Source organism: Colobus angolensis, unplaced genomic scaffold (assembly GCF_000951035.1).
Source record: "Colobus angolensis palliatus isolate OR3802 unplaced genomic scaffold, Cang.pa_1.0 Scaffold219, whole genome shotgun sequence".
Classification (NCBI taxonomy): Eukaryota; Metazoa; Chordata; class Mammalia; order Primates; family Cercopithecidae; genus Colobus; species Colobus angolensis.
Genome location: NW_012115366.1, coordinates 480,834 through 507,536, shown reverse-complemented (window position 1 = coordinate 507,536; position 26,703 = coordinate 480,834). Strand labels below are relative to the sequence as shown.

The 26,703-nt window shown below is 53.7% G+C and overlaps 1 protein-coding gene across 5 annotated transcripts in view; it reads left to right on the top strand.

The window, feature by feature from the left end:
* Positions 1 to 6,179: 6,179 nt before the first annotated feature.
* Positions 6,180 to 26,703, top strand: part of SMOX (spermine oxidase) — a 32,934-nt gene continuing 12,410 nt past the window's right edge. For 3 of the 5 annotated variants that reach the window (XM_011943283.1, XM_011943282.1, XM_011943279.1), the window contains exon 1: positions 25,851 to 26,086. In XM_011943283.1, coding sequence (XP_011798673.1) covers positions 25,879 to 26,086 — 208 coding nt within the window. In that variant the 5' untranslated portion in view covers positions 25,851 to 25,878. Of the gene's footprint in view, positions 6,334 to 8,512; positions 8,515 to 22,563; positions 22,757 to 25,850; positions 26,087 to 26,703 lie in introns of those variants that run through there. The other 2 variants (XM_011943280.1, XM_011943281.1) reach the window with 2 other exon arrangements.

Sequence of the window (26,703 nt, the reverse complement as noted above, 5' to 3'; positions counted from 1 at the left end):
CGCCCCGCGACGACTCGGGCTGCCGGGAGGGTGGGCACCGGGGAGAGGACAGAAGGCTCCCGGGTGATGGCCCGAACGCCAGGAGAGGCTGTGCTGACCGCTCTGGGCTCCGGGCGTCCGGGTGGTCCCTTTGGGGCCCCGGGCAGGGTGAGGAGCAGCTTTCTGCTAAGGGCCAACCAGGGGCTTACAGGATGCCCCGGGCTTGGCGGGAGCCGGGCTCGCAAAGGGTTCGGGCGGGTTGGACGGCTCACTTTGGGGGAGGGGCTGAGGGAAGCCACTGCCCTGGGGTAGGGACGAGGGCTCCTTTAGAGCAGTTGAGGGGCCCGCGGCGCTTGAGCCAGGGGGCTTGGCCCGGTGAGATACGCGCGGTTCCTGGCATATATAGTGAGAGGTGCCCACAGGTTGTTTGCAGAACATTGCTGTTGGTGGCACATCACGTACCAATCTTTGGGGCAAGTTGGCCATGATTGGAGCCAGCAGTAGGTGCCCTGGGGTTACCCGGAGCGGCGCGGGCCAGTGAAGCCCCCACATCTGCATTCGGCCACCCCTGCCCCCTTGCCTCTTGTTGGGCGGAGAAAGCATCCCAATTCCTGCCGCTGGCCCTGCCTCCCCTTGGGCTCCAAGGTCCTCTCCCTGTCCCCCTTTCTGCAGTTACTCCCCCTCTCTCCGGTGTTAGAAGTGGCTTCTTTCCCCCTGGATCGTCCACAGCTTTATGAGAAATATGCTTTGGCACCCCGTCTCTCCAATTTTGTAGCCCCCTTTTTGCCTTATTCCCTCATTCCCTCCAGCTTCAGACCTTTTTCCCTTCACAGCAAAACTACTCTGGAGAGCCTTCTGCACTCGCTCCTTCGGAGCACAGCTCTTCCGTTCTTTAGCTGGCTTGCCCCGACTTCGGTCCCACCCCTTCACTGAAACAGCCTCAGCCAAGCTCTCCAGTGAGCTCCACGCCCCCACAAGCAAGTCTTCTTCCACCTCTCCTGGTCTCCTTGAACACTCTCCTTCAAGAACCAGTATCCTCCCTTGGCTTCTCCTGGTTTTCTTCCCTCCTTGGCTGCCCTTTTTCTTAGACTTCTTTTCAGACAACTCCTTCACTCAGCTCCAAATGTTGGAGGGCCCCAGAGCTCTGTCCATAGCCGCTTTTCTTCCCGGTCTATTTACAAACCCTTCCCCGTTTCATTCTTATGATTTTAAAAATCAAGCATCAATTTGCAAACACACAGATCTTAAATGTACATCATTCTCATGGTTTTAAATAGCAGATTTTATCTCCAGCCCCCAGCCTCTCTACCTAACCCCCAGCTGATGATTTTTGATGTCCTAGGTGACAAAAAACTTAATATGGATGAAAACAGAACCCTGATGGCACTCCCCAGGCCTTCCCATCTCAGTGAATGACCCATCATCTACTCACTTTTTTAATTTTTATTTTTATTTTTTGAGACGGAGTTTCGCTGTTTTCGCCCAGGCTGGAGTGCGATGATGTGATCTTGGCTCACTGCAACCTCCACCTCCCGGGTTCAAGTGATTCTCCTGCCTCAGCCTCCCAATAGCTGGGATTACAGGCATGTGCCACTATGCCCGGCTAATTTTTGTATTTTTAGTAAAGATGGGGTTTCACCATGTTGCCCAGGCTGGTCTCAAACTCCTGACCTCAGGTGATCCACCCATCTTGGCCTCCCAAAGTGCTGGGATTACAGGCGTGAGCCACTGCTCCTGGCCCATCTACTCACTTTTAAAGATGGGAAACCTAGCCGGGCATGGTGGCTCACGCCTGTAATCCCAGCACTTTGGGAGGCCAAGGCAGATGGATCACCTGAGGTCGGGAGTTCAAGACCAGCCTGACCAACGTGGAGAAACCCCGTCTCTACTAAAAATACAAAATTAGCCGGGCATGGTGGCACATGCCTGTAATCTCAGCTACTCAGGAGGCTGAGGCTGGGAATTGCTTGAACCCGGGAAGTGGAGGTTGCTGTGAGCCGAGATCGCACCATTGCTCTCCAGCCTGGGCAGCAAAAGTGAAGCTCCATCCCAGTCAAGGAAGGAAGGAGGGAGAGAGGGAGGGAGGGAGGAGGAAGGAAAAGAAAGATGGGAAACCAGGGGCACAACTTGGCACAACTCCACCAAGAGCAAGTCCTTTTGGTTCTTTTCACAAAATTGATCTCAGGCCTGCCCTCTGTGCTCTGACTCCACTGTTATGGCCCCAGGCTACCTGCCCCAAGCCAAGCCAAGTCACCTAACCCTCTCCCCAGGTCTGCACTTGCCCTCCTCTGATCTATTTTAGTAGAGCAGCAAGAATGATATAGAAACTTTTGATGGGACCATCTCATTTCTCTACAATTCTTGATAGCTCCCTATCACGCTTGATTAAAATTTCAAAGCTTTCCCTCAGCCTACCAGACCCTTCCCATTCTGGCCACAGCTGACCTCCCCAGCCTTATCTTGACCACTGTCTCCTCTGTATTCTCCCTGACAGACACATCTGAATCATTTCTGCCCTTTGGACACCCTAAGCTTTCTCCTGCCCCAGGGCCTTTGCTTGTGCTATCTTTCCTGCCAGGAGTGTTTTTCCAGTGCCCTTTACTGGCCTGGCTTTTCTCCTTCTTATTTTTAAGGTCTTCACTTAATTATACCTTCCTCAAATGCCTTCCCAGTCTTGGGAAGTCCCCCATAATTCATCATAGCACCTGACTTACTTTTTATATTATATTTATCACAGTTCACAACCATTTGTTACAGTTGTTTGTATGTTTGACTTATCTGGCTCTTAAGGGCCGGAACCTTGACTGAATGGACCAGTGCTGTATCTGGAGCATCTAGCACAGTGCCTGGCATATAGCTGATGCCCAGGAAATCTTAAGCCAGGTGGACAGATTGGGGCTGGGTTGGGCAGAGAGGTGGGTATTGCAGTGAGCACAGGAGCCCCCTTTAAACTTCAAGTGACCCTGAGGATTTTTATTTTTTTTCCACAAAAGCAATTGTGCAGATTGCTGCAAGAATCTAAGGGCGCCAATGGGATGTGAAAAAGGGAAGTGGAAAAGGTACGGGTGGCTCCAGAGCAGGCCTGTATATCGAGGGCAGCCGGTGGGATGTGAGTCTGTGCGTGTCACTGTGGTTGGGGTAAATGATTTCCTTTGCTTTCTTTGGTAGAAATCCAGGCTGGGTCAGCAGAAGGATATGTGTGCATGTTGGGTGGGAGGGAGATTCTCTAGCTCACAAGATGTGGGCAGCTTGGGCAGCCAGGAATTGATTTCAGCCCACTCTCTTGGGGGACTGCTGGGTGCCTAGCCCTGGGGTGGTCTCTCTCTAGACTCTTGCCTTTCTACCCACAGCTTTCCTGTTTGCACAGAGGAGCCAGTTGAGTGTTAAATTGTGTGGTTGGTACTCTCAGAATGGAAGGCTGAGAGCCAGGGGACCTCAGATCTGGGAGGGAGGGGAGCTGGGCCCTGGACAGGGGACAGGGGTGGACCAAGGTAACACCACGACGTGGGTGCTAGAACTAGGGGCAGTGGTCCAGGTCTGGGATCCGGCTGGCATGCCTAGGAAAGGCCTTGAGCTGGGATAGGTGGGGATGAGGAGGGCATCCTGGGTGGGAGGAATCAAGGAGAGGCCAAGAGGCAGGGCAGGGCCCTGGCATATCCACTGGATGCCCTGCATTGTTGTAAGGACTTTGCAAATGTTAACTCCTTTAATCCTCTTAAAGGCTCTATAAGGTAGGTCTTATTCCCATTTTACAGATGGGAAGACTGAGGCACAGTCATACAACTAAATAATGACAGAATGAGGATTGAATCCAAACATTTTACAGATGGGAAGACTGAGGCCTAGTCATACAACTAAATAATGACAAAGTGAGGATTGAATCTAAGCAACTTGACTCCAGAATCCATGTTCAAAATCAGTCCACTCTGCCACTTCTCTCATGCCTCTCAGTTATGTGTCAGCCGAGGGCTTCCTAAGAAGAGGCTTTTCCTGCCTCCCAGAGGTGCCTGGCCTTGGGGGCTGGGGAGGTGGGAAAGAAGTTACACCCTTTAAGGTAGAAGGGATCCTCACTTGGAGTGGGTAACCGAATGTTTCTGCTTCATGCCCCGCTTTTTCTTCCAGGAGGGGCTCCGGACCCAGACCAATGGGTTGGGCATCACGTACACCGTGATTTTGGGGTGCTGGGAAGGTCTACTGCTTCTGGTTCAGCTACTGCTTTCTGCCTGAGATGCCATCATTAGAATGTCACCCTTCTGGGTTTAGCATTGCCCTTGTCATCTGCCTGTAAAATGGGATTAGAGGGACTTTTTTTCTTTGCTCCCTGGAGGTCACATGCTTGAGTGCCTTCTCCTTGTAGACTCTGAAAGGGGGAAAGGCTTCCCCTGGGATGCCAGGCTGAGGAACTGGGCCAGGAAGGAGGGAGGAGGGTGTGACAGCTCTGCCGTGGGAGGCTTTCCTGTTTGGCATGAGGATGACTCTAGGCAGGTGACCTGGCCTCCCAAGGACCTGACTGGCTGGCTGAGGAACGGTTTGCTGACCACACAGGGATGGGGTCTGTTTTCTCCAAATTCTGAGCCCCAGAGTTGAGGCGATCTGCTCATCTATCTGGACAGATCCTGCCAGCCTTCTAGGAAGACAGGGAGGCAGGGTTAGTGGAAACTGAGGCACAGGGAAAACATTGCTGTTGGAAGCTCACCAGCCTTCATGGTTGTCAGGAAGGGCTCCCTTCTCTGGCAGGGGAGCGTGGAGGAGGCCTGTCCACGATGCCCAAGTCCTTGTCTGCTGAGTTGCAGTGAAGGCTGTGGCTGAGCCTGAGGTGGACAGGCTAGAGCTGAGGTGGACTTCCTGACAAGGAGACACTGGGCCTTGTGAGCTGTGGTTAGCACCTGGCATCTCCCGTGCCCCAGCCTGGTGTTCAGAGCCTTTGGGAACAGGACATGGTTCCTGCTCTCCAGGAAATAAATGTGAGCCATGCCAGGTGTGATACAATGAGGTCCTCCTCCCAGAGGAGGTGGTGCTTTGGGAGGGTTCTGAAATCTTGGGCGGCTTTGGCTGACAGAGGAGAGGATGGCATTCCTAAGGTGGAGAAGAAGTGGGTTGAAGCCAGGCCTGGAGTGGTTTGAAGCCAGGTTGGGAAAGGCCTTGGCTGCCAAGCTGCTGAGTCTGGCCTTGATTCAGTAGGCCCTGGGGAGCCTTTGAAGGTTATAGGGCATGGGGGCAATTACCTGATTAGAGCAGTGGTCTATAAAAGTGCTTTTCAGACTCGAATGCACATAGATCACCTAGGCAGCTTGTTAAAATGCAGGTCTGTCCTGTCTGATTCAGCAGGTCTGGGGTGAGGCCTGTGACTCTGCATTTCTTCCTTTTTTTTTTTTTTTTTTTTGAGACGGTGTCTTACTCTATTGCCCAGGCTGGAGTGAGTGGCATGATCTCGGCTCACTGCAACCTTCGCCTCCTGGGTTCAAACGATTCTCCTGCCTCAGCCTTCTGAGTAGCTGGGATTACAGGTGCCCACCACCATCTTTAGTAGAGACAGGGTTTCACCATGTTGGTCAGGCTGGGCTCGAACTCCTGGCTTCAAGTGATCCGCCTGCCTCAGTCTCCCAAAGTGCTGGGATTACAGGTGTGAGCCACTGTGCCCCGCCTGAGACTGCATTTCTAATAAGCTCCTTGGCAGTGCAGTGCTGCTCCATGGAGCACGCTTTGTGTAGCAAGGATTTAGACTGGAGTCTTGAGGGATGAGTGCAGTTCAGGTGGGTGGAACAGGTAAAGGGAACCACCTCGGCTCCTGCGGCTCCTGTGTTGTGGGATGTGTAGGGAGCTGCCGGTGTAGGGGGTGGGGGTGGTGTAGGTGGGCTGGGGGGCAGGACAGAGGGGACTGTAGAAGATGTGAGATGCAGGGGCTCTGCTGGGAGCTGGACCCGTGTGAGGGCCTCTGGGTGCTTGAGTCATAGGCCAGGAACAGGTCTGATTTCCAGGGCCCCTCACTGTAAGGAGCTCCCAAGACTATGAGTGGGTATCTTGAGTGACTGCATCCCAGGGCAGGGTGACATGCAGACAGCACGGAGGGCACCTTATCTCTGCCCACAGCCGAGCCTGGCACTGTAGGCAACCAATCTGGAGTGAGCAGCCTTCCTCCAGCCAGGGCAGGGCGGAGAGATTGGGGAAACAGCTGATCCAGCCCTCTAGCTCCAGTTGCGTGTGACGTGTCCTCATAAAAGACCGTAGTCTCCCCAGCTGCCGGGTCATCACCCCAGTATGTGCAGTGCCCGTCACCCTGACCCAAGTCCTTGTTGCCTGATGGTTACGTGAGCTGCTGTTGGGGGATCTTATCCCACTCTGGCCACCTCTGCAGTATACATGGGAGTAGCAGGGGCCTGGATGCTTCTCTGTGCTCTGCCCTGGCTGGTACACTACAGGCAAGTGTCTGCTCCTCTCTGAGGTGTCAGTCTCCTCATCTGTAAACTGAGGGGTTCAGGTCCCTCCTTGGGGGCTTATCACAGGGTTTGTTGGGTGGGGCATTGCATCTTCCCAGAGAGTCAGCTTAACACATTTTAGTTTAATCTTAAATATTAAAGTTAACATTAAAACTTACATGCTAATGATGGGGTCGAATTAGCAATTTGCTTGCAAAAAACCAGGTTGCTTTGGGGCTCTCCCAAGGCCCCTTGCACCTCAGACTCTAAATGGCCTGCGGTGGGTATCTGAGGACACTGGTTGGTTGAGTCCCCCCAGATGCTAGCAGGGGGTAGCAGTCACCACACCCAAAGGAAGGTGCAGAGGGCAGACACAAAGGGCAAAGGTTCAGCTGCCCTGGGCAGTGCCATGAGGGGCTGGCAGGGTAGGGGTTGACTGGCTCTCAGTCTGAGCTCCCCAGATATCCCACACACGCCTCCTCAGAGGAGGGCAAGGCCAAGCCAATCACACCCCACTTTGATCCCTGCCCCTGGGCTAGGCTGTCCTGCGGGATGGGAGGGGATAACATTTCTCAAAGACTGTTCTGTGCAGTCTCAAGGGTTCCAGGGACAAATAAGGGTAGAAACTGGCAAATTCACTCCACTACCTATAGGAGGTTCAGAATATGTTTAAGAGAATTAAAGGCCCTAACAAATCCTGTAGAAAAGAAACTGTTGAGTGTTTCGCAGCCTGATCTGACCATGGAAATCTTTTTTTAAACGACTGCCAATAATGTCCCACCCACCAGGAAAACACCTGCTGGGAAGAGCTGATGTGGAAAGATGCTGCTCACTGGAAGGCCATGAACATGGTAGCACAGGTGGACTTCCTGGTAGAGGTGGACTTGGTGGGATGGGCACATTTGGACAATCAGTAGAAGAAAAGGGCACTGCGGAGAGAGAGAGAGAGAGATGTCAGGCTCCCCTTTGAGGCCTCAGTTTCTTCATCTCTGTAAATCTTTGCCCTCCATGTCTGCCTCCCCACCTTCCTTTGGGTGTAGTGACTGCTACCTTCCTGCCAGTGCCTGTGGGGACCTCAACTGACCAGGGCCCTCAGATGTGCTTATCCCACCTCTACCAGGAAGCTCCCCGCCATCCTTCCTTTTCTCCCTGGTATTTCTGGGCCGAGAGCCAGCCCTGGATTCTTTTGGCAATGGCTCTGCCTCACTGGGCAAGTGAGGAAGGATCTGGAAGGACCTGTCTGGTGCCTGGGATCCCCAGGTAGCTGGGCCTGGGTCTTCTGGATTCTTTTTCTTTTTTTTTGAGATGGAGGCTCACTCTGTCGCCCAGGCTGGAGTGCAGTGGCATAATCTTGGCTCACTGCAACCTCCACCTCCTGGGTTCGAGCAATTATCTTGCCTCAGCCTCCTGAGTAGCTGGGATTACAGGCGCTCACCACCATGCCCGGCTAATTTTTGTGTTTTTAGTAGAGACGGGGTTTCACCATGTTGGCCAGGCTGGTCTGAAACTCCTGACCCCAGGCAGTTTTCTCGCCTTGACCTCCCAAAGTGCTAGGATTACAGATGTGAGCCAGCCCGGCCATCTTCTGGATTCTGAGAGGGCCTTTTCCTTATACCTCCTGGGCATCTCCTCGCTCTGCAAGTTCTCCCCAGCCTTTCCTCTCAGAGGTTAACACAGCAGGGTTGTGAACTCTGAACAAGAAGCTAAGCCTCTCTGTGCCTCTGTTCCCTCATTTGTACCATGAGGCTAATATTTCCTCCCTCCTAGGGTGGCTGGGTTGTTGTGACACTGTAATACTGGTTGGCTGCTCTTACTACTGTGATTGACATGGCTGGAGGAGGGACCCTGGGGAGGGTCCTGTCATCGTGGACATGAGGGAAGAAGGTAAGAACCAGCAGAAAGCAGCACAAGGCTTAGGGTAGGGTCCTGGTTAGACCAGAGCAGCCTGCAGAGGAGAAGAGTGAGGGTGCAAGTAGCTAGCAGGACTGGCTTCCTGGAGGAATGGCCAGTGGGGTGGGGAGATCTGGACAGAATGAGAAGTCACAGGTTTGGGTCTGAGAGTCAGAGGATCTTGGTGGGTGTGTGTAGGAGACAGGCGGCCTGCGGGCAGGGAGGAGGCGTCAGGGACTGCCTTCGTTCACTGGGCTGTGGCAGCCCACACAAGGTTTTGAGCAGGGCAGTGATGTGATCAGAGCAGTGCATTAGTGAGAAATGAGGCAGGGTGTGAGTGATGGTGGGCTGTGGGCGGGGATGGTGCTGTGCCCCTTCATGGACTTGAAGCTTGGGGAGGGGCCAGGTTACAGATGTGACCCTCATTCTCAGACTCTCAGGGCAGTCAGTGAGGCTACCCTGCCTTGCCTCTACCACACCTCCTTTCCTCTGCGGTGTGAGGCTCTTTGTTCAGCAGCTCGGGTTGGGGAGATGGGGTGTGGTTGTTTTTTTTTTTTGACAGTCTCGCTCTGTCGCCCAGGCTGGAGTGCAGTGGCACGACCTCGGCTCACTGCAAGCTCCGCCTCCCCAGTTCACGCCATTCTCCTGCCTCAGCCTCCCAAGTAGCTGGGACTACAGGTGCCTGCCACCAGGCCCAGCTAATTTTTTGTATTTTTAGTAGAGATGGTGGGGTTTCACCATGTTAGCCAGGATGGTCTCGATCTGCTGACCTTGTGATCTGCCCGCCTCTGCCTCCCAAAGTGTTGGGATTACAGGCGTGAGCCACCGCGCCCCACTGGGATGTGGTATTTTAAATAGTACCCAGGAGGAGCTACGGTGGTGCCTGGGGCAACGTTGGCCCTCTGACCTGACCCGGAGGCCCTGGTGGGGCATGCTCAGTGGATTTTCCTACCCAACCCCAGCTCCACTCTCTTGTCCTCCTTTGCCCCTTTGCCTTTCTTCCTCAAGCACGTAGGAGCTCACTGCTTTCTAAATCCGGGGCTGGGAGGTTGGAGGATGAGGAAAAGCATCTGGGTTCAGGTGGAGCATGGTGGCCTAGCTGGGGGCCATTGCAGTACCCCTTAGTCCAGATTCCCTTCTTCTCCACCTGCTTCTTGAGGGATGGCATTAAGGAAGGTGTGACTTAAAGCCAGAAGAACAAGCACTTGGGAATGAGTTGCAATTTATTAGAAAACAGAACAAAGAATCTAGCCACCCCTGCCAACTCTGTGCCAGGCCCTGGCAGACACATGGGTCCTGTCTTCCCCATACAGCCTCATGCGGCCTGAGTGAGGCATGATGGGTCTCACTCAGGTTCTGGGACATCTGGCTTGATGCCCTTTCCTCAGCTCCACGGCTCTCTCAGAGCCTGTCCTCATACCTTCAACTGCTCCCCACCCATAACCAGACCTCCGGGACAGCCCAACTCAGCCACCGTACCTCTGATTGTGGCGGGTGGTGGTGATACTCCTTGCAGGCTGAGTCGGCTGGATTTTAGGATGACTCAAGCAGGAGACACCCAGGACCACCAAGGGGCATACATTCTTAGGAAATATTTTTAAATGATGCCTTTAAATGTTAAACACACAGGGATCTTTTTCTCTCTCTTATTTTGGAAAATTAAAAAAAAAATCATACATAATGCAAAACCTGGAGAGTTAATCTGAAAAGGTTTGGAGTTTAAAAAGTAACTCAAGGAAAGACAATGAACTTGACTTCTTCATTAGATTTTTTCTTTTTTTTTTTCTTTTTTTTGAGACAAAGTTTTACTCTTGTTGCCCAGGCTGGAGTGCAATGGCATGATCTTGGCTCACTGCAACCTCCACCTCCTGGGTTCAAGCGATTCTCCTGCCTTAGCCTCCCGAGTAGCTAGGATTACAGGTACCCACCACCATACCCGGCTAATTTTTGTATTTTTAGTAGAGACGGGGTTTCACCATGTTGGCCAGGCTGGTCTCAAACTCCTGACTTCAAGAGATCCGCCCACTTCGGCCTTCCAAAGTGCTGAGATTACAGGCGTGAGCCACTGCACCCTACTGCTTCTTCATTAGATTTTAAAAAGAGCAAGGCCTGAGGCTTAATATATTACTAAGTAAAGTTTAGAGGCAGGCTAATGGCAGGCTGTGGAACCTCTCTGAATCTCAGTTGCCTCCTCTGTAGTATGGGGGTATTGATGTGAGGATTGAGACATTCCACACAAAACGCTTGGCACTGCACTCTGTATCTCAGACGTATTCAGCTAAAAATAGAGTGATAACAATGATGACAGGATTTTAAGAACAGACCTTTCTTGATGCTTCAAAAGCTAGTGAGTTATTCTGTCTTTGAACTCCACAAAAGGGCCTAAAGAATATGTTTATGTCCAAACTCAGCGTCTCAACTCCGTAGGGGTTTTATGGATTAAATCATGGGTGCATGGCCCATGTGTGCATTGTGAAATGAACCTCAGTGGCTTTTGAGACCTGGTTCCAGCTCTCGCTTGGGTGGGGGACTGTGCTTCATGGTTGAATTCTATGGAAAGTGCTTTATTGGTTAGTCCTGTGGACTTGTTAGGAGAGCACAGTTAATGTGCCCTGAAGTCACCAGGAGGGGAAAGTCTTGGGCCAGTGATCCAGGACCGTCTAGAGGCAGTTATGAGTTACTTGCTTTTTGAATTTTCTTTTGTGCTGGCCAAAGCAATTAGAACTTGTCCCTGGCCCTATTTATGGAGGAGGAGATCGAGGGTGAAGGACTGGGGCCTGGCTAGTTTAGTGCCTGGCAAGCCTAATCCAGCTGCATGGGGCAGGGAGACCAGGGTGACCTGCAGGGACCCCACTAAGCGCCCAGGCCCGAAAGCAGGTAGCTTCCCTGTGGCAGCCCCAGGCTTTGGCAGTGAAGCTGGAGTGAGCCGTCAGGCCTTGAGATGACTCCTGCCAGCCCCAAGTGCCTGGCACAATGTGTGCATATCAGTATGTGGGGAGGAGTAAGATGGGAAAATTGCCAAGCCAGGGCAGTCCTCAGGCCTGCAGCACCCCTGGGGAGGCTGAGTGGGGGGGGGCCTGAGGTCAGAGCAAGGGTTGAGCAGTGTTGCCCCACCCTGCCCCTCACTCCATCCAGGTGGCCTCTGTCATGCCTCTGAACCTCTTGGGGCCTGTTTCCTCATCTGTAAAATGGGCAGCAGGGAGTTTATGATTATTAAAGGATGCAATGAATGGAAAGTGCCCAGCAAAGGGCCTGGCACAGGAGGGGCAAAATAGAGGTTTGCTGTGAGGCTCATCTGGTGACTAGATTTTTCTTTGGACATTTTCCTTTTTCCGTTTTGGGATTATGTATGCCACCTTTGATCTATGATAAATTATGTTGCGTGGACACCATAAGAGAGGTATTTGTGCTGGAAAAGGGTTTACAGTGGAGGAAGATCCTTCCCCACCTTCTGGGAGGAAGGCTGCCCGGATCCAGCACAGCTCAGACAACTCTGATACTGGGGCTGTCGTGTCTCTTTGTGGGCAGAAAGCACAGGTCCCAGGCTGGGCGGAGGGGGACCTTGTGGCTCAGGAGACAGGATGGGCTTGCCGGAGACCCCACCCCCTCCCCGGGGCTGGAGCTGAAGCACAGTTGGGCTTTGTGAAGAGTCACGAGGGGCCGCTGAGGGGGAACTGCGCCCGGGCTGAGCTCACAGGCCTCAGTTCTTGTAAGTGGTTTTGAAAGAGTCAGCGGAAAGTGCTGACTGGGCTGTTCTCCTTCACCCCAGAATTGTGAGGCTGCGGCTCCTGGCAGGGATAGGGGAGAAGCCCCACCGGGAAGCCACCCCCTCAGCTGCCAGCTCACACCTCCCAGGCGTCAAGTGCCCAGGCTGCAGAACGGGCGGATCTCTGTGCCGGGTGGTGCTGGGGACACTGACTCACGTCGGGGCCGTGCCTGCAGGTGATGCCTGATGCAGGGGGCTGTGTTTCGGGGTGTGCTTGGCTCTACGATGGCAGGCGGCTTGGAGAAGCTCTCCCAACCCTGCTGATAGCCTGGAGGAGAGAACTGGGCTTAGTAATCAGACCCCTGGGCTGACCTCCCCACTGCAGTCCTGCACCGAGGTATTTGGCTTCTGTCATTTTTCTGACCCCACCAGCTTGTTGTGAAGGGCAAATATGATGACCAGTTGGCACAGTTAGAACTGGTCTGGGTTTGTCCCAGTGGTGTCATGCCTGGTCACCCAGGTCATGCTGATGTGGCCCTTGCCCTCACCCCACATCCTGCCATTCAGCAAGTCCCCAGGAGGTTGACACAGCACTGCACCTCTGCTGCAGCGTTGCCTTGGCAGGAGGCTTTCCCTGACGCCCCTGTGCAAACAAGTTAGTTTCCTGTCTCTCCGCCCTGCTTTTCCCTGACCTGACAGATCCTTAAGGGGGGCGTCTGGGTGTTGCAGTATCCCCAGTGCCTCAGACAGTGCCTGGCACAGGTAGCCCTCCAGAAAGCTTTTTGAATGAATGAAAAATCTGTCCCCTGCTGCTCCCCTCCCTGCCTTAGGCCTCACTCACGAACCGTGTCTGTGCTTTTCTTCAGTCTCCTTAGCACTGGCCCCACCCTAGGCTGGAAACGTGCCCCCCACCTGCCTGGTGCCCATCCAGACTCCCATTCGCTGCGGCCACCGGGTTGCAGGGCCTGTGTGTCTCTAGCGCCTGTGCCTGCCCCGCCCCCTTCCTGGTGCCTTGGGTGGCAGGTCGTGCCTGGCAGGTGTGCGTCCTGCCCTTCTCCAGGGCGCCTCGGGGAGCCAACCTGCATGGCTGACTTGCCCAGGAAGCGCAGGGCGGCACGGGTGGGGCTGGGGCAGGCCCTGAGCGGAGGCGGGAGGTGTGTTTTCCCCACCTGACGCTGGAAGGCTTCCCCACTCCCCACTCCCGACTCCCAACTCCCAGGGCGGGGTGAGGCGGCTGCCACAGTTATGGAGGAAGCTCAGGAGAGTGCATAGTGTGGGACCAGGGGATTCCAAGCCGGTCCAGGTGAGTTCTGGGAGAGAGTGAAAAGGGACAGCTTTGGAATCACATGTTGAGAGATGATCCTGTTAGCAGCGCCTCTGAGCCTCTGCATGTGCAGTTTCCCTGCATGGAGCTCACTTCTCTCTCCTGGGAATTTCCGCCTCCTCTTCCACCCTCCATTAGGTCTTCCTTCCCATCGTCTCTTGAATTCATCCTGATCCTTATTTCTGTACCTTTGAGTTCACTGGCTGTGAGCCTCAGGGCAGGGCCCTGTCTCTTTAATCTATTGCTGTGGAATCTCCAGGGGCTGATGCAGGGCCAGGCAAGGGTGCATCTTGGGGAAGACAAAACATACAAATATAGGTCTCTCTAAGGGCTTCTGATGAGGAGCCTGGGACCCAGCAGAGAGCAGAACAGATGTGATGGTCATTCCCATTTTGTGGATGAGGGAACAGTCTTTCCAAGATCACTCAGAGCTAGACCCCATCCCTGCTTCCTGGCTCCTGTCCTCTAGGAGAGCAGTCCCAGCGCAGAGGTTGGACCTGAAGAGGGTGTTGAGATGCAGAGAGAAAGACGGGGAAGATGCGACTATGTGTGGCAGTGTGTGAACAAGGTTGGGCAAGGACATCTGTGTGGCCTGAGGTGCTTTGTATGCCTGGAGAGCAGGGGGCTTTGGGAGCTGGGCAGCAGCGGGGTGGAGGGAGACCCAAGCCTAAGCCCAGGGTGGAGAGCTTGGGCACTGCCTGGCCTTGTGGCTCTCTCTGCCTCCTCTTCTCCTGCACTGTCAGAGCCCAGTGGCTCTGGGCAGGCCAGGAGGCTGCGATTGGAACCTGAGTCTTGGCTGTACATTAGCATCATGTAGGTCCTTAAAGAAAAAAAAAAAAATCCATGGTTGGGCCCCACCCCAGAGAGTCTAATTTAGATGACCTGGTATAGGTAGGAGTTATTTGTAAAAATCTCCGGGTGAGTCTAATGTACTGGTTGGGAGAAGTTCCTGTCTCTTGGGCCTTGTAAGCTGTAGGACCTGGACCAGGCTACCTGCCCACTTCATCCTAGCTCTGCATTTCAGAACAGCGGGGTCTGAGGCCCTGAGTGGGATTGGTTGGGGGAGTGTTTACCTGATCCACTTTGGGGAGTCTCTGTGGGGAGAGAGATGCTGACTCTTAGTTACCTATTGTTGGCTAACCAGTGACCCCCAAACCGGTAGCTTAAAATGGCAGTAAACATTTATTACGCTCACAGTTTCTGTAGGCCGGGAGTTTGGTAGCAGTTTAGTTGGGTGGTTCTGGCTTGGGCTCTCTCATGAGGTTGCAGTCACAGTGTCAGCCAGCACTGCAGACATCTGAAGGGGGCAGGAGGATTTGCTTCTGAGATGGTGCGCTCACATGCTTGGCAGGACGGTTTGGCTGTTTATGGGAGGGCTCAGTTCCGTGTCCTGTGGGCTGCCCCAGGGTTGCTTCAGTGTCCTTCCCACATGGTGACTGGCTTCTCCCAGAGTAAGCTGCCCAAGGGAGCAAGGTGGAAGCCACAGTGTCTTTTATGTCTAGTTTCAGAAGTAACATTCCATCATTTCTGCCATATCCTATCAGCTGCAATGGTCAGCTTGGGAGAGAACTACACCAAGGCATGAATCCCAGGAGGTGGGGATCACTGAGGGGCATCTTAGAGTTAGAGGCTGGTGGCCACACAGATTGTCCTGTTGTTGCACCTGCAGTGTCACAACCCTAGCCTAGGAGCTCCAAGCACCCCTACCAAGTCGGATAGTGGGGCGACCCTTCTATCCTGTTCTTCCCATTGTCAGTCCATAACAGTGTCTCTGTGGGGTAGGGTGGCTCTCTCTGAGGCCTGGTGGCTCTGCTCTGGAATCATTCTGCAGGGGGGTCTGTGATCTTTCTACTGGCTGGGCTTCCTTCATCCCCACCCCTGCCTCTTACCCGGCCCAATCTTCCCTGCAGTGACTACCACTAGTGTGCAGACTGGGGCCTGTAGGAAAACATAGGGACTGTTGCTGCTACACACCTGGCTCTGGGATAAGCCCTCTGCATGCATTGTCACACACCCCTGTGGGGCAGGCACACTTTATCCCCATTTTACTGATGAGGAAACTGAGGCTTAGATCACTCATCTAATAAGTGGTGGGGATTCAAATGACTGGTATTCAAAAGCCAGTATCAGACCCCAGGACCTGTGTGAAAACTGTGGTACTATAAGGTGTTCCCAAAGGATAGGCCTGTTTATTAAGTTAGGTCGTCAAATGAAACATAAGGAAATATGCTTTCATGATTTGTGTGTGTGTATAAGAGAAGTGTCTCTTCCTGGGGTTCCCCGAGGGCGGTGGTGACTTGGGTACCTCAAAACAGAGCTGATACCTTGGTCTTGAGGCTAGTATTGCCTCTCTGGGTTTCAGCTGTGTTAGGAGACTTTTTTTCTAAGGAAGTGAGCAGCTGTGAGCACCATCACCTATTGACCCTCTCCTGCCAGTAGCCTGGTCTGCTGTTATCAAGGGCAGTCTTGCACCAGTGTATTCGCCAGGGCAGTGACCGGTTCTGTGGTCTTTTTTTTAATTTAGAGACAAGGTCGCCCATAGTGGAGTAGAGTGGCATGATCATAGCTCATTGCAGCCTTACACACCTGGGCTCAGGTGATCCTCCCACCTCAGCCTTTGGAGTGGCTGGGACTCCAGTTGTGCATCACCATGCCCTAGCTAAGTTTTTTTTTTTTTTAGACATGGAGTCTCGCTCTGTCACCCAGGCTGGAGTGCAGTGGGGTGATCTTGGCTCACTGCAACCTCCGCCTCCCAGGTTCAAGCGATTCTCCTGCTTCAGCCTCCTAAGTAGCTGGGATTAACAGGTGTGCTTCACCCTGCCTGGCTAATTTTTGTATTTTTAGTAGAGACGAGGTTTCACCCTGTTGGCCAGGCTGGTCTCGAACTCCTGACCTCGTGATTCACCTGCCTCGGCCTCCCAAAGTGCTGGGATTACAGGCGTGAACCACTGTCCCCAGCCCTAGCTAACTTTTAAATTTTTATTTTTGTAGAGACAGGGTCTTGCTGTGTTGCCCAGGCTGGTCTCAACCTCCTGACCTCAAGCAATCCTCCCGCCTCAGCTTCCTAAAGCACTGGAATTACAGGCATGAGCCACCGTGCTGGGCCTGGTCTTTCTTACACCTTTGTGGTTGATGACTTCCTGGAGGGGAATTCAGAGTTGGGGTGTTAGGTCCTGCTCACAGGGAGGGAATCCAGACCATGGGGTCTTGAGAGCCACTAAAGGAAGCTGCAGTAGACTTTGCTGGGGATACAGGAGGCTGGTGAATAGGTTCGGGAGTCAGGGCTGGCCTCTCTCAGGGTAGGGGTGATTTTCCCTATTAGACAAATGGGGAAAATGAGGTTCAAGTGCTAACAGACTCTCCCAAGGCCACACTGGTTAGTAGCAGAGGCTGCTGCCTGGGCAGCATCTTCTCTAGGAGCATCCTGGAGTGGCATATCCTCCCAGCAGATCTCTGGTTGCTGAGAGGGCATGGAGCTTGCCTACCTCTGGAAGATCTGGAATCTGATGGGAAGAATGTGGGTTCTGTCTGCTGAGTGATGACTATCTATCTGGCAAGCCAGGGACGTCTGCAGATAGACATACACAAAGATGAGGAGCCTGAAAGTGGAAACTGAGCTGGTGGGGCTGGCCCAGAGCTTGAAAGGTTCAGAGGTGTTCAGAGCAATTGTGCCCAGGGCCTGACCTAATCTATTGTCAGAGTGTGATCAAGTGGCTAATTTTTGCTGAAGGTGGGACCTATAGGGTGGGGCTTGGGATAAAGCTGCAGGGGTGTGGCCTGGGGAAGGAATTGCAGTACCAGCCTCTGTTCTGGCCCATCTCTACCTGTTTCTCTCTCTGACTGACAGTCATCGGGGCCCTCAGTGAGCTTTCTGCCCTGCCCTTTGTCTGGCTTCTGTTTTTTGAGACAAGGTCTTGCTTTGTCTCCCAAGCTGGAGTGCAGTGGTGTGATCATGGTTCACTGTAGCCTTGACTTTCTAGACTGAAGCAATCCTCCTGCCTTGGCCTCCCAAAGTGCTGGGATTACAGGTGTGAGCCAATGTATCCCCCTCCAGTCTCTCTGGCTTCTTTCTGAGCTTTCTTCCCCTCCTCCACCCCCAATTAGGTTTCTAGTTGAGTAGTCTCCTGGGTCTGCCCCTACAGGGAGCTATAAAATCACCTTATGCCTCCCAGGCAAAAGGGTCCTGAAACAATGAACCTCGGTGGTGTGCAGGACACCAAGGGACACAAAGACGCCCCAAAGTGCTCACCTCTCCCGGGGGCCCTCCTGCTTTTGCCTCCCAGTGCCTGTGGGGGCCGTGTCTTTGGCTCTGTCCCTCCATGCACTGAGCCAATGGCTGCCTCTCCTTGCAACACATGCCTGCCAAGGGCCCCTGGCTCCTTCTCATCTGAAATTGGCTTACAAAGCCTTTTTAAAGTTGTGCTTTTAGGGACTTTATGATTTTAGGGAAGAAATGTGGGTAGCAATGACAATGTGCTTGGAGAGAAGTCTGGGTGCCAGGCAGGATGATGGAGCCCTTCCCTGTTTTTGGCCTGTGAGGGTCAGGGGACATTGCTGGGGGCGGGGGCTCTGCTGAAAGAGGCTCCCACAGCTTTTCCCTTTCGTGAGCTTGCAACTGGCTAATGGCCACCACCTCTGATGCCCCCTTCCCCTCAACAATGGGGAGGATGGTCAGACTGAGTCAGGATTGAGAGGCTCAGGCTGAGTCAGTATTGGGTTGGGGTTAGTCAGATACAGATGTGGGGTACCTGCGTGATGTCAGTGTCAAGGTCCAGCCCGATATTAAGGTTGGGGCCAAGGTGAAGGCTGGGTTCTGAGCTCAGATGAAGATCGGGGTTCTTCCATAAGTGAGACAGAGCTCTGGGCCCTAGGAAAGGTGACTTTTGTAATGGTCTCTTTGGGGATCTTCCTCCCTCTTCCACCCGCTCTGAGATGACCCTCGCAGTTGCCACACCTGTTACCTGTGCTAATTTAATCGTCCTGCAAGGTAGCTGTACCTATCCCCATTTTACAGATGGGAACGCTTGAAGACCAAAGGAAGCCTTCAAATATCAGATGGGGCTGAGACAAGTGTACCTGGGTAGTGGGGTACAGAGGGTGCGTCCTTGGAGTGAGTTCAGAGGTGTTGGCCAAGTGGGGCCTGGAGAAGGGAAGACACTGGCCCAGGGGTCACCTGGCAAGGTCGAGATTGAGCTGGGGCCTGAACCCAGGTCTCCGGGCTCCTGGGCCAGTGTTCTCTCCCTCCCCTTGTGTTTCCTGGACTCATGGGCTGCCCCTGCTCTGTTCCCCACACCTGCGCCCCCATTCTCCCTCTGTGGCGGCCCAGCCTGGCCCAGCAGTCCTTTTACTTCCTGACTGGCCTGAGTGAGGAGGCTGGGGAGGGTCTGGCTGGGAGGAGTTGGGGCCCAGCCCCTCCCCGGTTGAGGGGTGGGAGGAGCCTCACCGCAGACACAGAGCCCCTTTGTCTGGGCCGTTGTGCAAAGCAGCTGGTCTGGGATTTCTGGGCGTTTTTACATTTGAAGAATAATTGCATTGTCTGGGGGGCCTCAAGAATCCAAATCCCTCCCCAGACTTCCAGGCAGTCCAAAGATGTGCCCCTGGAGCAGCTCCCCAGCTTCCCTCCCACTCCCTCTCCTCCTGTTAGAAACCTGAGAAAGAGCAGGGCAGGGGCGGGAGGCATGGGGAAACTGAGGTGGGGCTGCCCTCAGGGACTAGAAGTCTCCATTGGGAAGAGAGGTTTAAAGTCCCCAAGGCTGGTGGAGAAGGGGGAAGTGAGCTGTCCCCTGCTGCCGAGGGTACCACAGTCCTGGACAGGTCTCATGAGCAGATGTGGGGTTGAAGGAGGGAGGAGGCTGCTGGTGGAAGGGCTGGGTACATTTTGGGGCACTTCAGCTGGTGGAGTCCTGGGCCCCAAGGGGAGCCAGGCAAAGTGAGCCAGGTGGGCCAATTTCCTAGGAGCCTCACTCTTCTTCTCTGGGAAACGGATTAGGAAATTCATCCTGGGGTGACCTTGAGAAAAAGGCAGGGCTCAGGCACACTTGGGAATAGCCTGTGTTCAGAGGGGGCCAGAGATGGGTAGGAGTTTTTTTTTTTTCTCTCTCTCTTTTTTTTTTTTTTTTTTTGAGAGGAAGTCTCACTCTGTCACCCAGGCTGGAGTGCAGTGGTGTGATCTTGACTCACTGCACCCTCTACCTCCTGGGTTCAAGTGATTCTCTTGCCTCAGCCTCCCAAAGTAGCTGGGATTACAGGCACGCACCACCACACCCGGCTAATTTTTGTATTTTTAGTAGAGACAGCCAGGCTGTCTCCATGTTGGCCAGGCTGGTCTCAAACTCCTGACTTCAAGTGATCCGCCTGCCTCGGCCTCCCAAAGTCCTGGGATTATAGGCATGAGTCACCATGCCTGGTTCTCTCTCTCTCTTTTTAAAATTAAAGCTTCATTTTAGTTTATGTTAGAGACAGGGTCTTGCTCTGTTGCCCAGACTAGAGTGCCATGGCGCTGTCAAAGCTCATTGCAACCTCAAACTTCCAGGCTCAAGCCATCCTTCGTCCTTGGTCTCCTGTGTAGCTGGGACTACAGATGCATTTCACCACAACTAGCTAATTTTTAAAATTTTTTTTGTTTATGTTTCAGATAGTCTGAGTATGTTTGCAATTTTTAATTTTTAGTTGAAACTAGGTCTCACTATGTTGTCCAGGCTGGTCTCTTAACTCCTGGGCTCAAGTGATCCTCCCACTTTGGCCTCCCAAAGTGCCGGGATTACAGGCATGAGCCACCTGTAATGGCTCTGACCACACCTGGCCAGATTTTTATGTCTTGTGAGGGGTGTCTTGGAAGGGTGTGGGGTGTGGGAGGCTGGCCTCTCCTGGCACTGTTTTGTTTCAGTAGCCACTCTTGGAGAGAGGCGTGATGTACTGATTTTTGGGTGATGCTGAGGTGGGCTTCAATGTTAAACAAAGGGCACCGCACACCCAGCTGGGTGATTAAGTCCACTGTGGTTCACTCACAGGGCTTGGCTGTGCTCACCTTGGGCAGGGACTCAGCAGTCTAGCCTGGGACCTCAGCCCTGCTCTGTGGCTATGGGGCTTCAACCTCATTCTTGAGATAACAGACAACAGAATTTCCTGGGGTGAGATGCCCGTGCTTTGGGGTAGGCTGGGGGGCAGGTGACAGTGCAGAACCAGCATGAGGGACTCACATTTCAAGGGTGTCTGTTGCTTCAGGAGACAGTAATGGAGCAGGCCTTGCTGGTGGTTCGAGCAACACCCAGCCCTGAAATCACACAAGGGTGTGCATATGTTAAGAGAACCCAGAACCACCTTCTCTGATGTGTATGAGGGAGGCTGTTTCCTGCAGGCCTTCAGGTGGGCTGGGCTGGGGAGGCTCCTGGCTTTTGGTGAAGTTGGGGGTCTGTGTGTATGTTTCGGGGTGGGGGGAGTTGTGAGTGAGAACTGAAGCTAGAAAGGCCAGCTGGGTCGAGAGGGCAAGGCTGACATGCAGAGATCTTCCCTAGGCCTGCTACGTAGTAGGTACTCAGTGAATTGCTAAATTATATTCCCTGGTCCACGAGATGCCCAGCTGTTCTTATCCTTGAAGGGTGGGGCTGGGAGATTGAGACCTGCATAGGTGAGGCTCAGATAGAGGAGGAGGGTGGGAGGTGCTCCTGGGAAAGCTAGGGTGGAGGTGACAATGATTTAGGCTGTGGGGTTGCCATGGCTTGACCCAATGAATGAGGAGGGTCTCCCACTAAGGGTGACTCCAGATTTGAGCCTAGGGACTGCTTGGTGGTCCTGTGATTTGACCTCAGTGAGGAAAGTGCTAGGAGTTGGGTGGTGCCCCCCGTTTAGTTCTGGCCACTTCCAAGGGGGGCTTGGCAGGGTCAAATGTTGGAGACCAGGACTAACACGTGTCTCTAGTATTTGGCCATTAGGAGGTACTTGCTGGAGTGTAAATTTCTTTCCTTTTTTTTTTTCTGAGACAGGGTCTCACTCTGTTGCCCAGGCTGGAGCATAGTGATGCGATCTCAGCTCACTGCAACTAGAGTGTAAATTTCTGAGGGTGTCAAAATGAAACTGGGGAGGATGTGCCAGGGATGGGATGAAGAAGTGGCAGTTCACACAAAGTTTGGTGGCTCATGCCCACTCTGGGCACCTGACCTCTGAGTCTTTATTCATCCGTCTTTGGCAACCCTGCCACAGGACGGGGTTTTTCTTCCCTCTTTTCCTCTCTCCATATCCTGCTACTTTCCCGTGTCCATTGTGGCTTCTTGGGACACTTCAGTCAGGGTGGTGGCGGCTCTGGACAGCTGGGGGAGGCGGAGTCCTGCAGGCTGGAGAATTGGCTGCACAGCATCTTGGATGAAATTGCCAGGGGATCAGAGGGTGCACTCATGCCCTGGCTGGCCTGATTTCTTGATGTTCCCAGGCATTGCCTGCTTGGGGACATGAAGAATTAACTCAAGTCGTGGGTGCAGGCGCTGGGCAAGAGGCTTACACCCCCCCTTTGCCATGGAAGCAGGAGCAAGAAGGCAAGTGTCTGTTGCCCGCCCTCCTCCTCTTCCCTGCCTGGCTGAGCCAGCACTTTTTTCTTCTCTCCTTTATCTGCTCAAAAAGTACAGGGTGTTCTGTTTCTCCTGTGCATACAGATCAAGGAGTGGATGTTCTTTCTTTCTTTCTTTCCCCAAGGCGAGAGAAGGACAGGGCAGGCACCGAGGACCATTTAAGCTATTGTCCTTCCTCCATAAGGCAGTTTCTCATACATTAAAACAAAACAAAACAAACCCCAAAAGGGAAAGGAAACGATGACACAAACCAACAGAAAACAAGTTGCCCCTTACTGCCCCCACTCCCCACCAGGCATTTAGCACACAGTAGGTGTCCTGGCTATGTTCTCTCTCTCCCTTTCAGTTGGACCCCAGGGTGTGCTGGCTCCATGGGATGATTAAGTGATGTTAAGGACGCTGCTGTCCAGGGTGTGCTGGCTCTATGGGATGATATTAGGGCCACAGGACAGACTCATTTCTCTGCCCTCTGTGGACTGTGTAGGGGGCTCCTCTGGCTTCTTGGAGGCACTGGGGGTTGACAGGCTTATCTAGGACAGGGCCTGAGGAGGGACAGGTCTGTGGGATTAGCTCTGAGGGTCGGGATACAGGGGACTCACATGGCCCCTGCTTACTTGCGTGGCATTCCATGTGCGATGTCTGTTTGAGTTCAAAGTCTCTGAGACCAGGTGCAGGGAGCTGGGGCTTCTTTCTGTGCTGATCTTGGAGGCAGAGTGGCTGCCTGCATTCACATTGTCCATTCCACAGCTTGTTCCAAAGACAGTCTGCTCACGGTGTAGCTTCTGCACTTGACAAATTATTTTCATGCACGAGGCCCTTGAAAATGTTGACAGTCTTGTGACATCCATGGAGGGTCTTATTTGACGGCCACCACAGAGCGGTGAGGACAAGCGGGCCATGCAAGGCTCTGGGAGCTGGGAAGGCAGGTAGCTGGCTGGGACGGCCCTGCTGGCACCAAGCGTTGTTCGCCTATCCTGGCTTCCCAAGGCTGGAGCTTATCTGGTCCCCTGGTTTTCAGAGGTGGTGCTCCAGGGAGCCTGGGGTGAGGGAGACCCCCAGTTTAATACCTGCTACACCCTGACCTCCATAGCAGCTTTTTAAGGGGTTCCACCAGTAAGGCGTGAGAGCCACTGCGGCCATCCCTTTCCATAGTGGATAGGAGACTGTGTGGGGGGTTGCCTGGGGCAGACCTGCCGGGCGGGCGGGTTGCAGCGCCACGTCAGTCCAGGGTGCGCAGGGTGGCGGCGTCCCCCTAGTAGCTGGCGCGGCCCCTCCGGAGCACGCCGCGTGTTTACCGACCTGACGCAGCGTCCCGGCCCGGCTGGCAGACATCCGGTGGCATCACCGCTGACCCTCCCCGCCCGCCCCATGCAGGCGGCCACATCCTTACCTCTAAATTTAGTCTGCAGGAAGGAGAACCTGGGGTAGGGTGGGGGAGGACTGGAGCCAGCCCTGATGCCTGTCCTCCCGGGAGGGAGGCAGGACCTAGCATCTCTGGGGTGAGGGAGGAGAGGGACGGGAGGAGGAGGAAAGCGCCGGAGCGGCCCTGCTCCCGGCGTGGCCTCATCCCCAGCGAAAGCGCGACACCCGCTGTCTGGGAAGGGGAGCGGGAGTCCTTGCCTCGGAACTGGAGGCTGCCCGGATGGGGCTCCGGGTCTCGGGTGCCACCTACCGGCCTTTTTGGGAACCGATTCTGCACGGAGTTGGCGGGCCTGGGTCTCAGGGGAGCTTGGAGGACTTTTAGGGGCTGGAGGGTGGGCGGGGGGGTGGAGGGAGGATTCCAGTCCAGGCCCAGGTATTGCGAGGGCAGGTGGAATGGGCGGAGGTAGGGGGGAGGCACAAAGAGCAGCTTCTCAGCCTGAGCGTATTTCGAAAAAAGCCTCCTTTGCTCACCCATATCACTTAAGTGATGTTAAGGACGCTGCGGTTTGAAGCAGGATGGAAACCTCAGTGGTCAGACCCTGAAATGCATAGAGAAGAAAGTCAGTGTGGCAGCCTTTGACGGGTTGATTGGAAGGCAGGAATGACTATCTTGTTAGTGAGGTCTGTGTAGATCTATACAGTGAATTACACATATCTTAAATGTGTAACTCAGCGAATCTTCATATGTGCACTGGGTACCCACTCTTCAGATTAAGATGCTTATTCCCTCTACGTAAGAAAGGCCCCTCCTGCCCCCTTCAGTCATCTCCCTGCCTCCTAACCTCTCTTCTGACCTCCGGCTTCACAGATTGGGTTTGCCTCTTCCTGAGCTTCGTGGGAATGAGGTCATAGTCTGTGCCCTTTTGTCTCTGGCTTCTTTTGCTCGGTGTGTGATTGAGGTGCATCTGTGTGGTTGGGAGTATCAGTAGTTGGGTTGTGTTTATTGCTGAAGAGTAGTGCGTGGTATGGATATGCTACATATAGCACCGGATATGTATCTGTTCTCCTCCTGATAGACTTGTGGGGTGTTTTTATTTTCAGGCTGTTATGAATGTAGCTGCTGTGCACACTCTTTAACATGTGTCCTTGGTGGAATCTGCCCCCTTTCTGTTGGGTGTATGCTTTAGAGTGGGATTGCTATGTCATGGGAACAGTTATGCACAGCTTTATTAGGTACAGGTGACAGTGCCCCTTGTTTGCTGTCCGGCAGCCACCTTCCACCCACATTTGTTCCCTGTTAGATCCTGGATACTATTAGATTCTGCAACTGCTGCCACTTAAACCTCAGCAAAGACAGCTGGAATCGAAATTGCTTGAATCAGGGAAGGAACAGGGACAGCATCTGAGTTGAGTGGTTCCTCAGGGTGGCCCCCAGATACCTCTAAACCCTCCGGGTCATTCTAGGAAGAGAAACACAGCCTCTCCTAGCCCTGGGGCCAGATTTGGGGACCCCCTTGGCTTCCCAGCCATCAGCTCCCCTAATCTGGCGTCTCTGAGCAGACTGGTTTATTGTAACTGTCAATTTCATGTCTGGCCTCTGGTGCCATGGGTCCTCTTGGTCCACTGTTTCCTGGGCTCCTTGCTGCTTTGTGGTGGCTGAGGGACTGGGTGGCTGGGAAAACAACCTACCCGGAATAGCAGGCTTGTTGGATGCAGGCCTCGTGGCACTTTCTTGGGGGAGGGCGGGACTATGTCCTGCCCACCAAATTGCCACTTCATTGAGGCTGTGAAAGACCAACAGAAAGCCAGAGACAAGAGAAGGGGCACGGGAAAGAGAGAGTGCCAGGGAAAAGCCAGGCAAAGGAGGGAGAACAGAGGGTCCAGGGTTGTGTGTGCATGTATCCTGGGGTCTGTGTGAGTATGCTGAGGTTTGTGTGAATATCTTGGGGTCCATGCAAGTATCTCCGGGTCCAGGCAAGTAACCTGGGGTCCAGTCAAGTATCCTGGGGTTCAGGCAAGTATCCTGGGGTCTGTGTATCCTGGGGCGTCTGTGTGAGTATCTTTGGGTCCAGACAAGTATCCTGGGGTCTGTGTGAGCATCCTGGTATTGGCGCCAGGCGGACCCCAGCAGCTATGCCATGCTGAGCTGGTCCAGAATCAGTAGCCCCAAGCCCCAGTCTCTCCTGACTGTGGCCTTCTTGGTCATCTCCTCATTGGCCGCCTCTCATCTCCACTTTGGGGCCTGTGGTCAGGGAAGAAGCAGTGCCTAACAAGTTTGGGGGTGGGATTGAGAATTTCAGGGGCTTAAGATGGGCTCCCAGGTCTCCTGCCTGCTGGTGGGGACCCAAAATGCATCCCTCCCTTACATTCTCCTTCCCTCCCTTTCTTCCTTTTTTCCTCCCTTTCTGCCACCTTCTTTTATTTATTCTTCCTTCCCTCCCTGCCCCTTTGGAGGTAGCTCTTCTTGTCCAGGTCCTCAGAGAGGGAGGGAGAGAACTCCAGGTTCCCCCACCCACAACAGAGGGCAGAGTGTGATGGGAGCCCTGAGTATCCCTTGGAGCAGGTGGGAAGCGAAGGCAGAGCCAGTAAGCTGTGATACCTCCTCCCCCTGCAGGTTCCTAGAAGGTGAGTGCGGACGGTATGCAAAGTTGTGAATCTAGTGGCGACAGTGCGGATGACCCTCTCAGTCGTGGCCTACGGAGAAGGGGACAGCCTCGTGTGGTGGTGATCGGTGCCGGCTTGGCTGGCCTGGCTGCAGCCAAAGCACTTCTCGAGCAGGGCTTCACGGATGTCACTGTGCTTGAGGCTTCCAGCCACATCGGAGGCCGTGTGCAGAGCGTGAAACTTGGTAAGTGCCACCCAGTCCAGCCCAGCCACCTCCCCAGGTCACCTTTAGTCTCCTAATTCCCGGATTTGCCTGAAGTCTCATTATTTTAGCTTCTGGGATAAATGTTCCATCGTGCATCCTGCCTGGGCGTTTTCCAGAAGCTTCCTTTGCTCTTCGTGGCAGCCCTCTGAAGTGGGCACGGTAGGGACCTGACTTTCACTTGTGGAGAATGCTGGCTGTATTCTGACATAGCGTTCACAGTGTTTAGGAGGGAGTGGACATCCACGCTCTCTTGGTACTGAGTGGGCCAGTTTCTATTTCACAAGAAGTGAAATTCTTCTGCAAGGCCCTAGTAGTTGTTAACTTTTGATTGTGAGTTAGTCTATCATGACTGAGAGCTAGCCCTGCAGCAGTAGGATCCCGGGTTAGCAGAGGTGAAAGGGGATTTTGGGTCTCCATGTGTGCGATGGGCAGGTCTTGGGATTATCTGGGAAGTGGATGTGTCCAGGTTGCAGAGCAGTGAGGACCCTGGAGAAAGCAGCCAGGTAAGAGACTTGCCTTAGGGGTGGGCAAACTTTGCCAGGGGTCTCAGAGAGTGGGGAAATTGCCTGAAATTCCCCGGTCAGGGCTTCCCAATG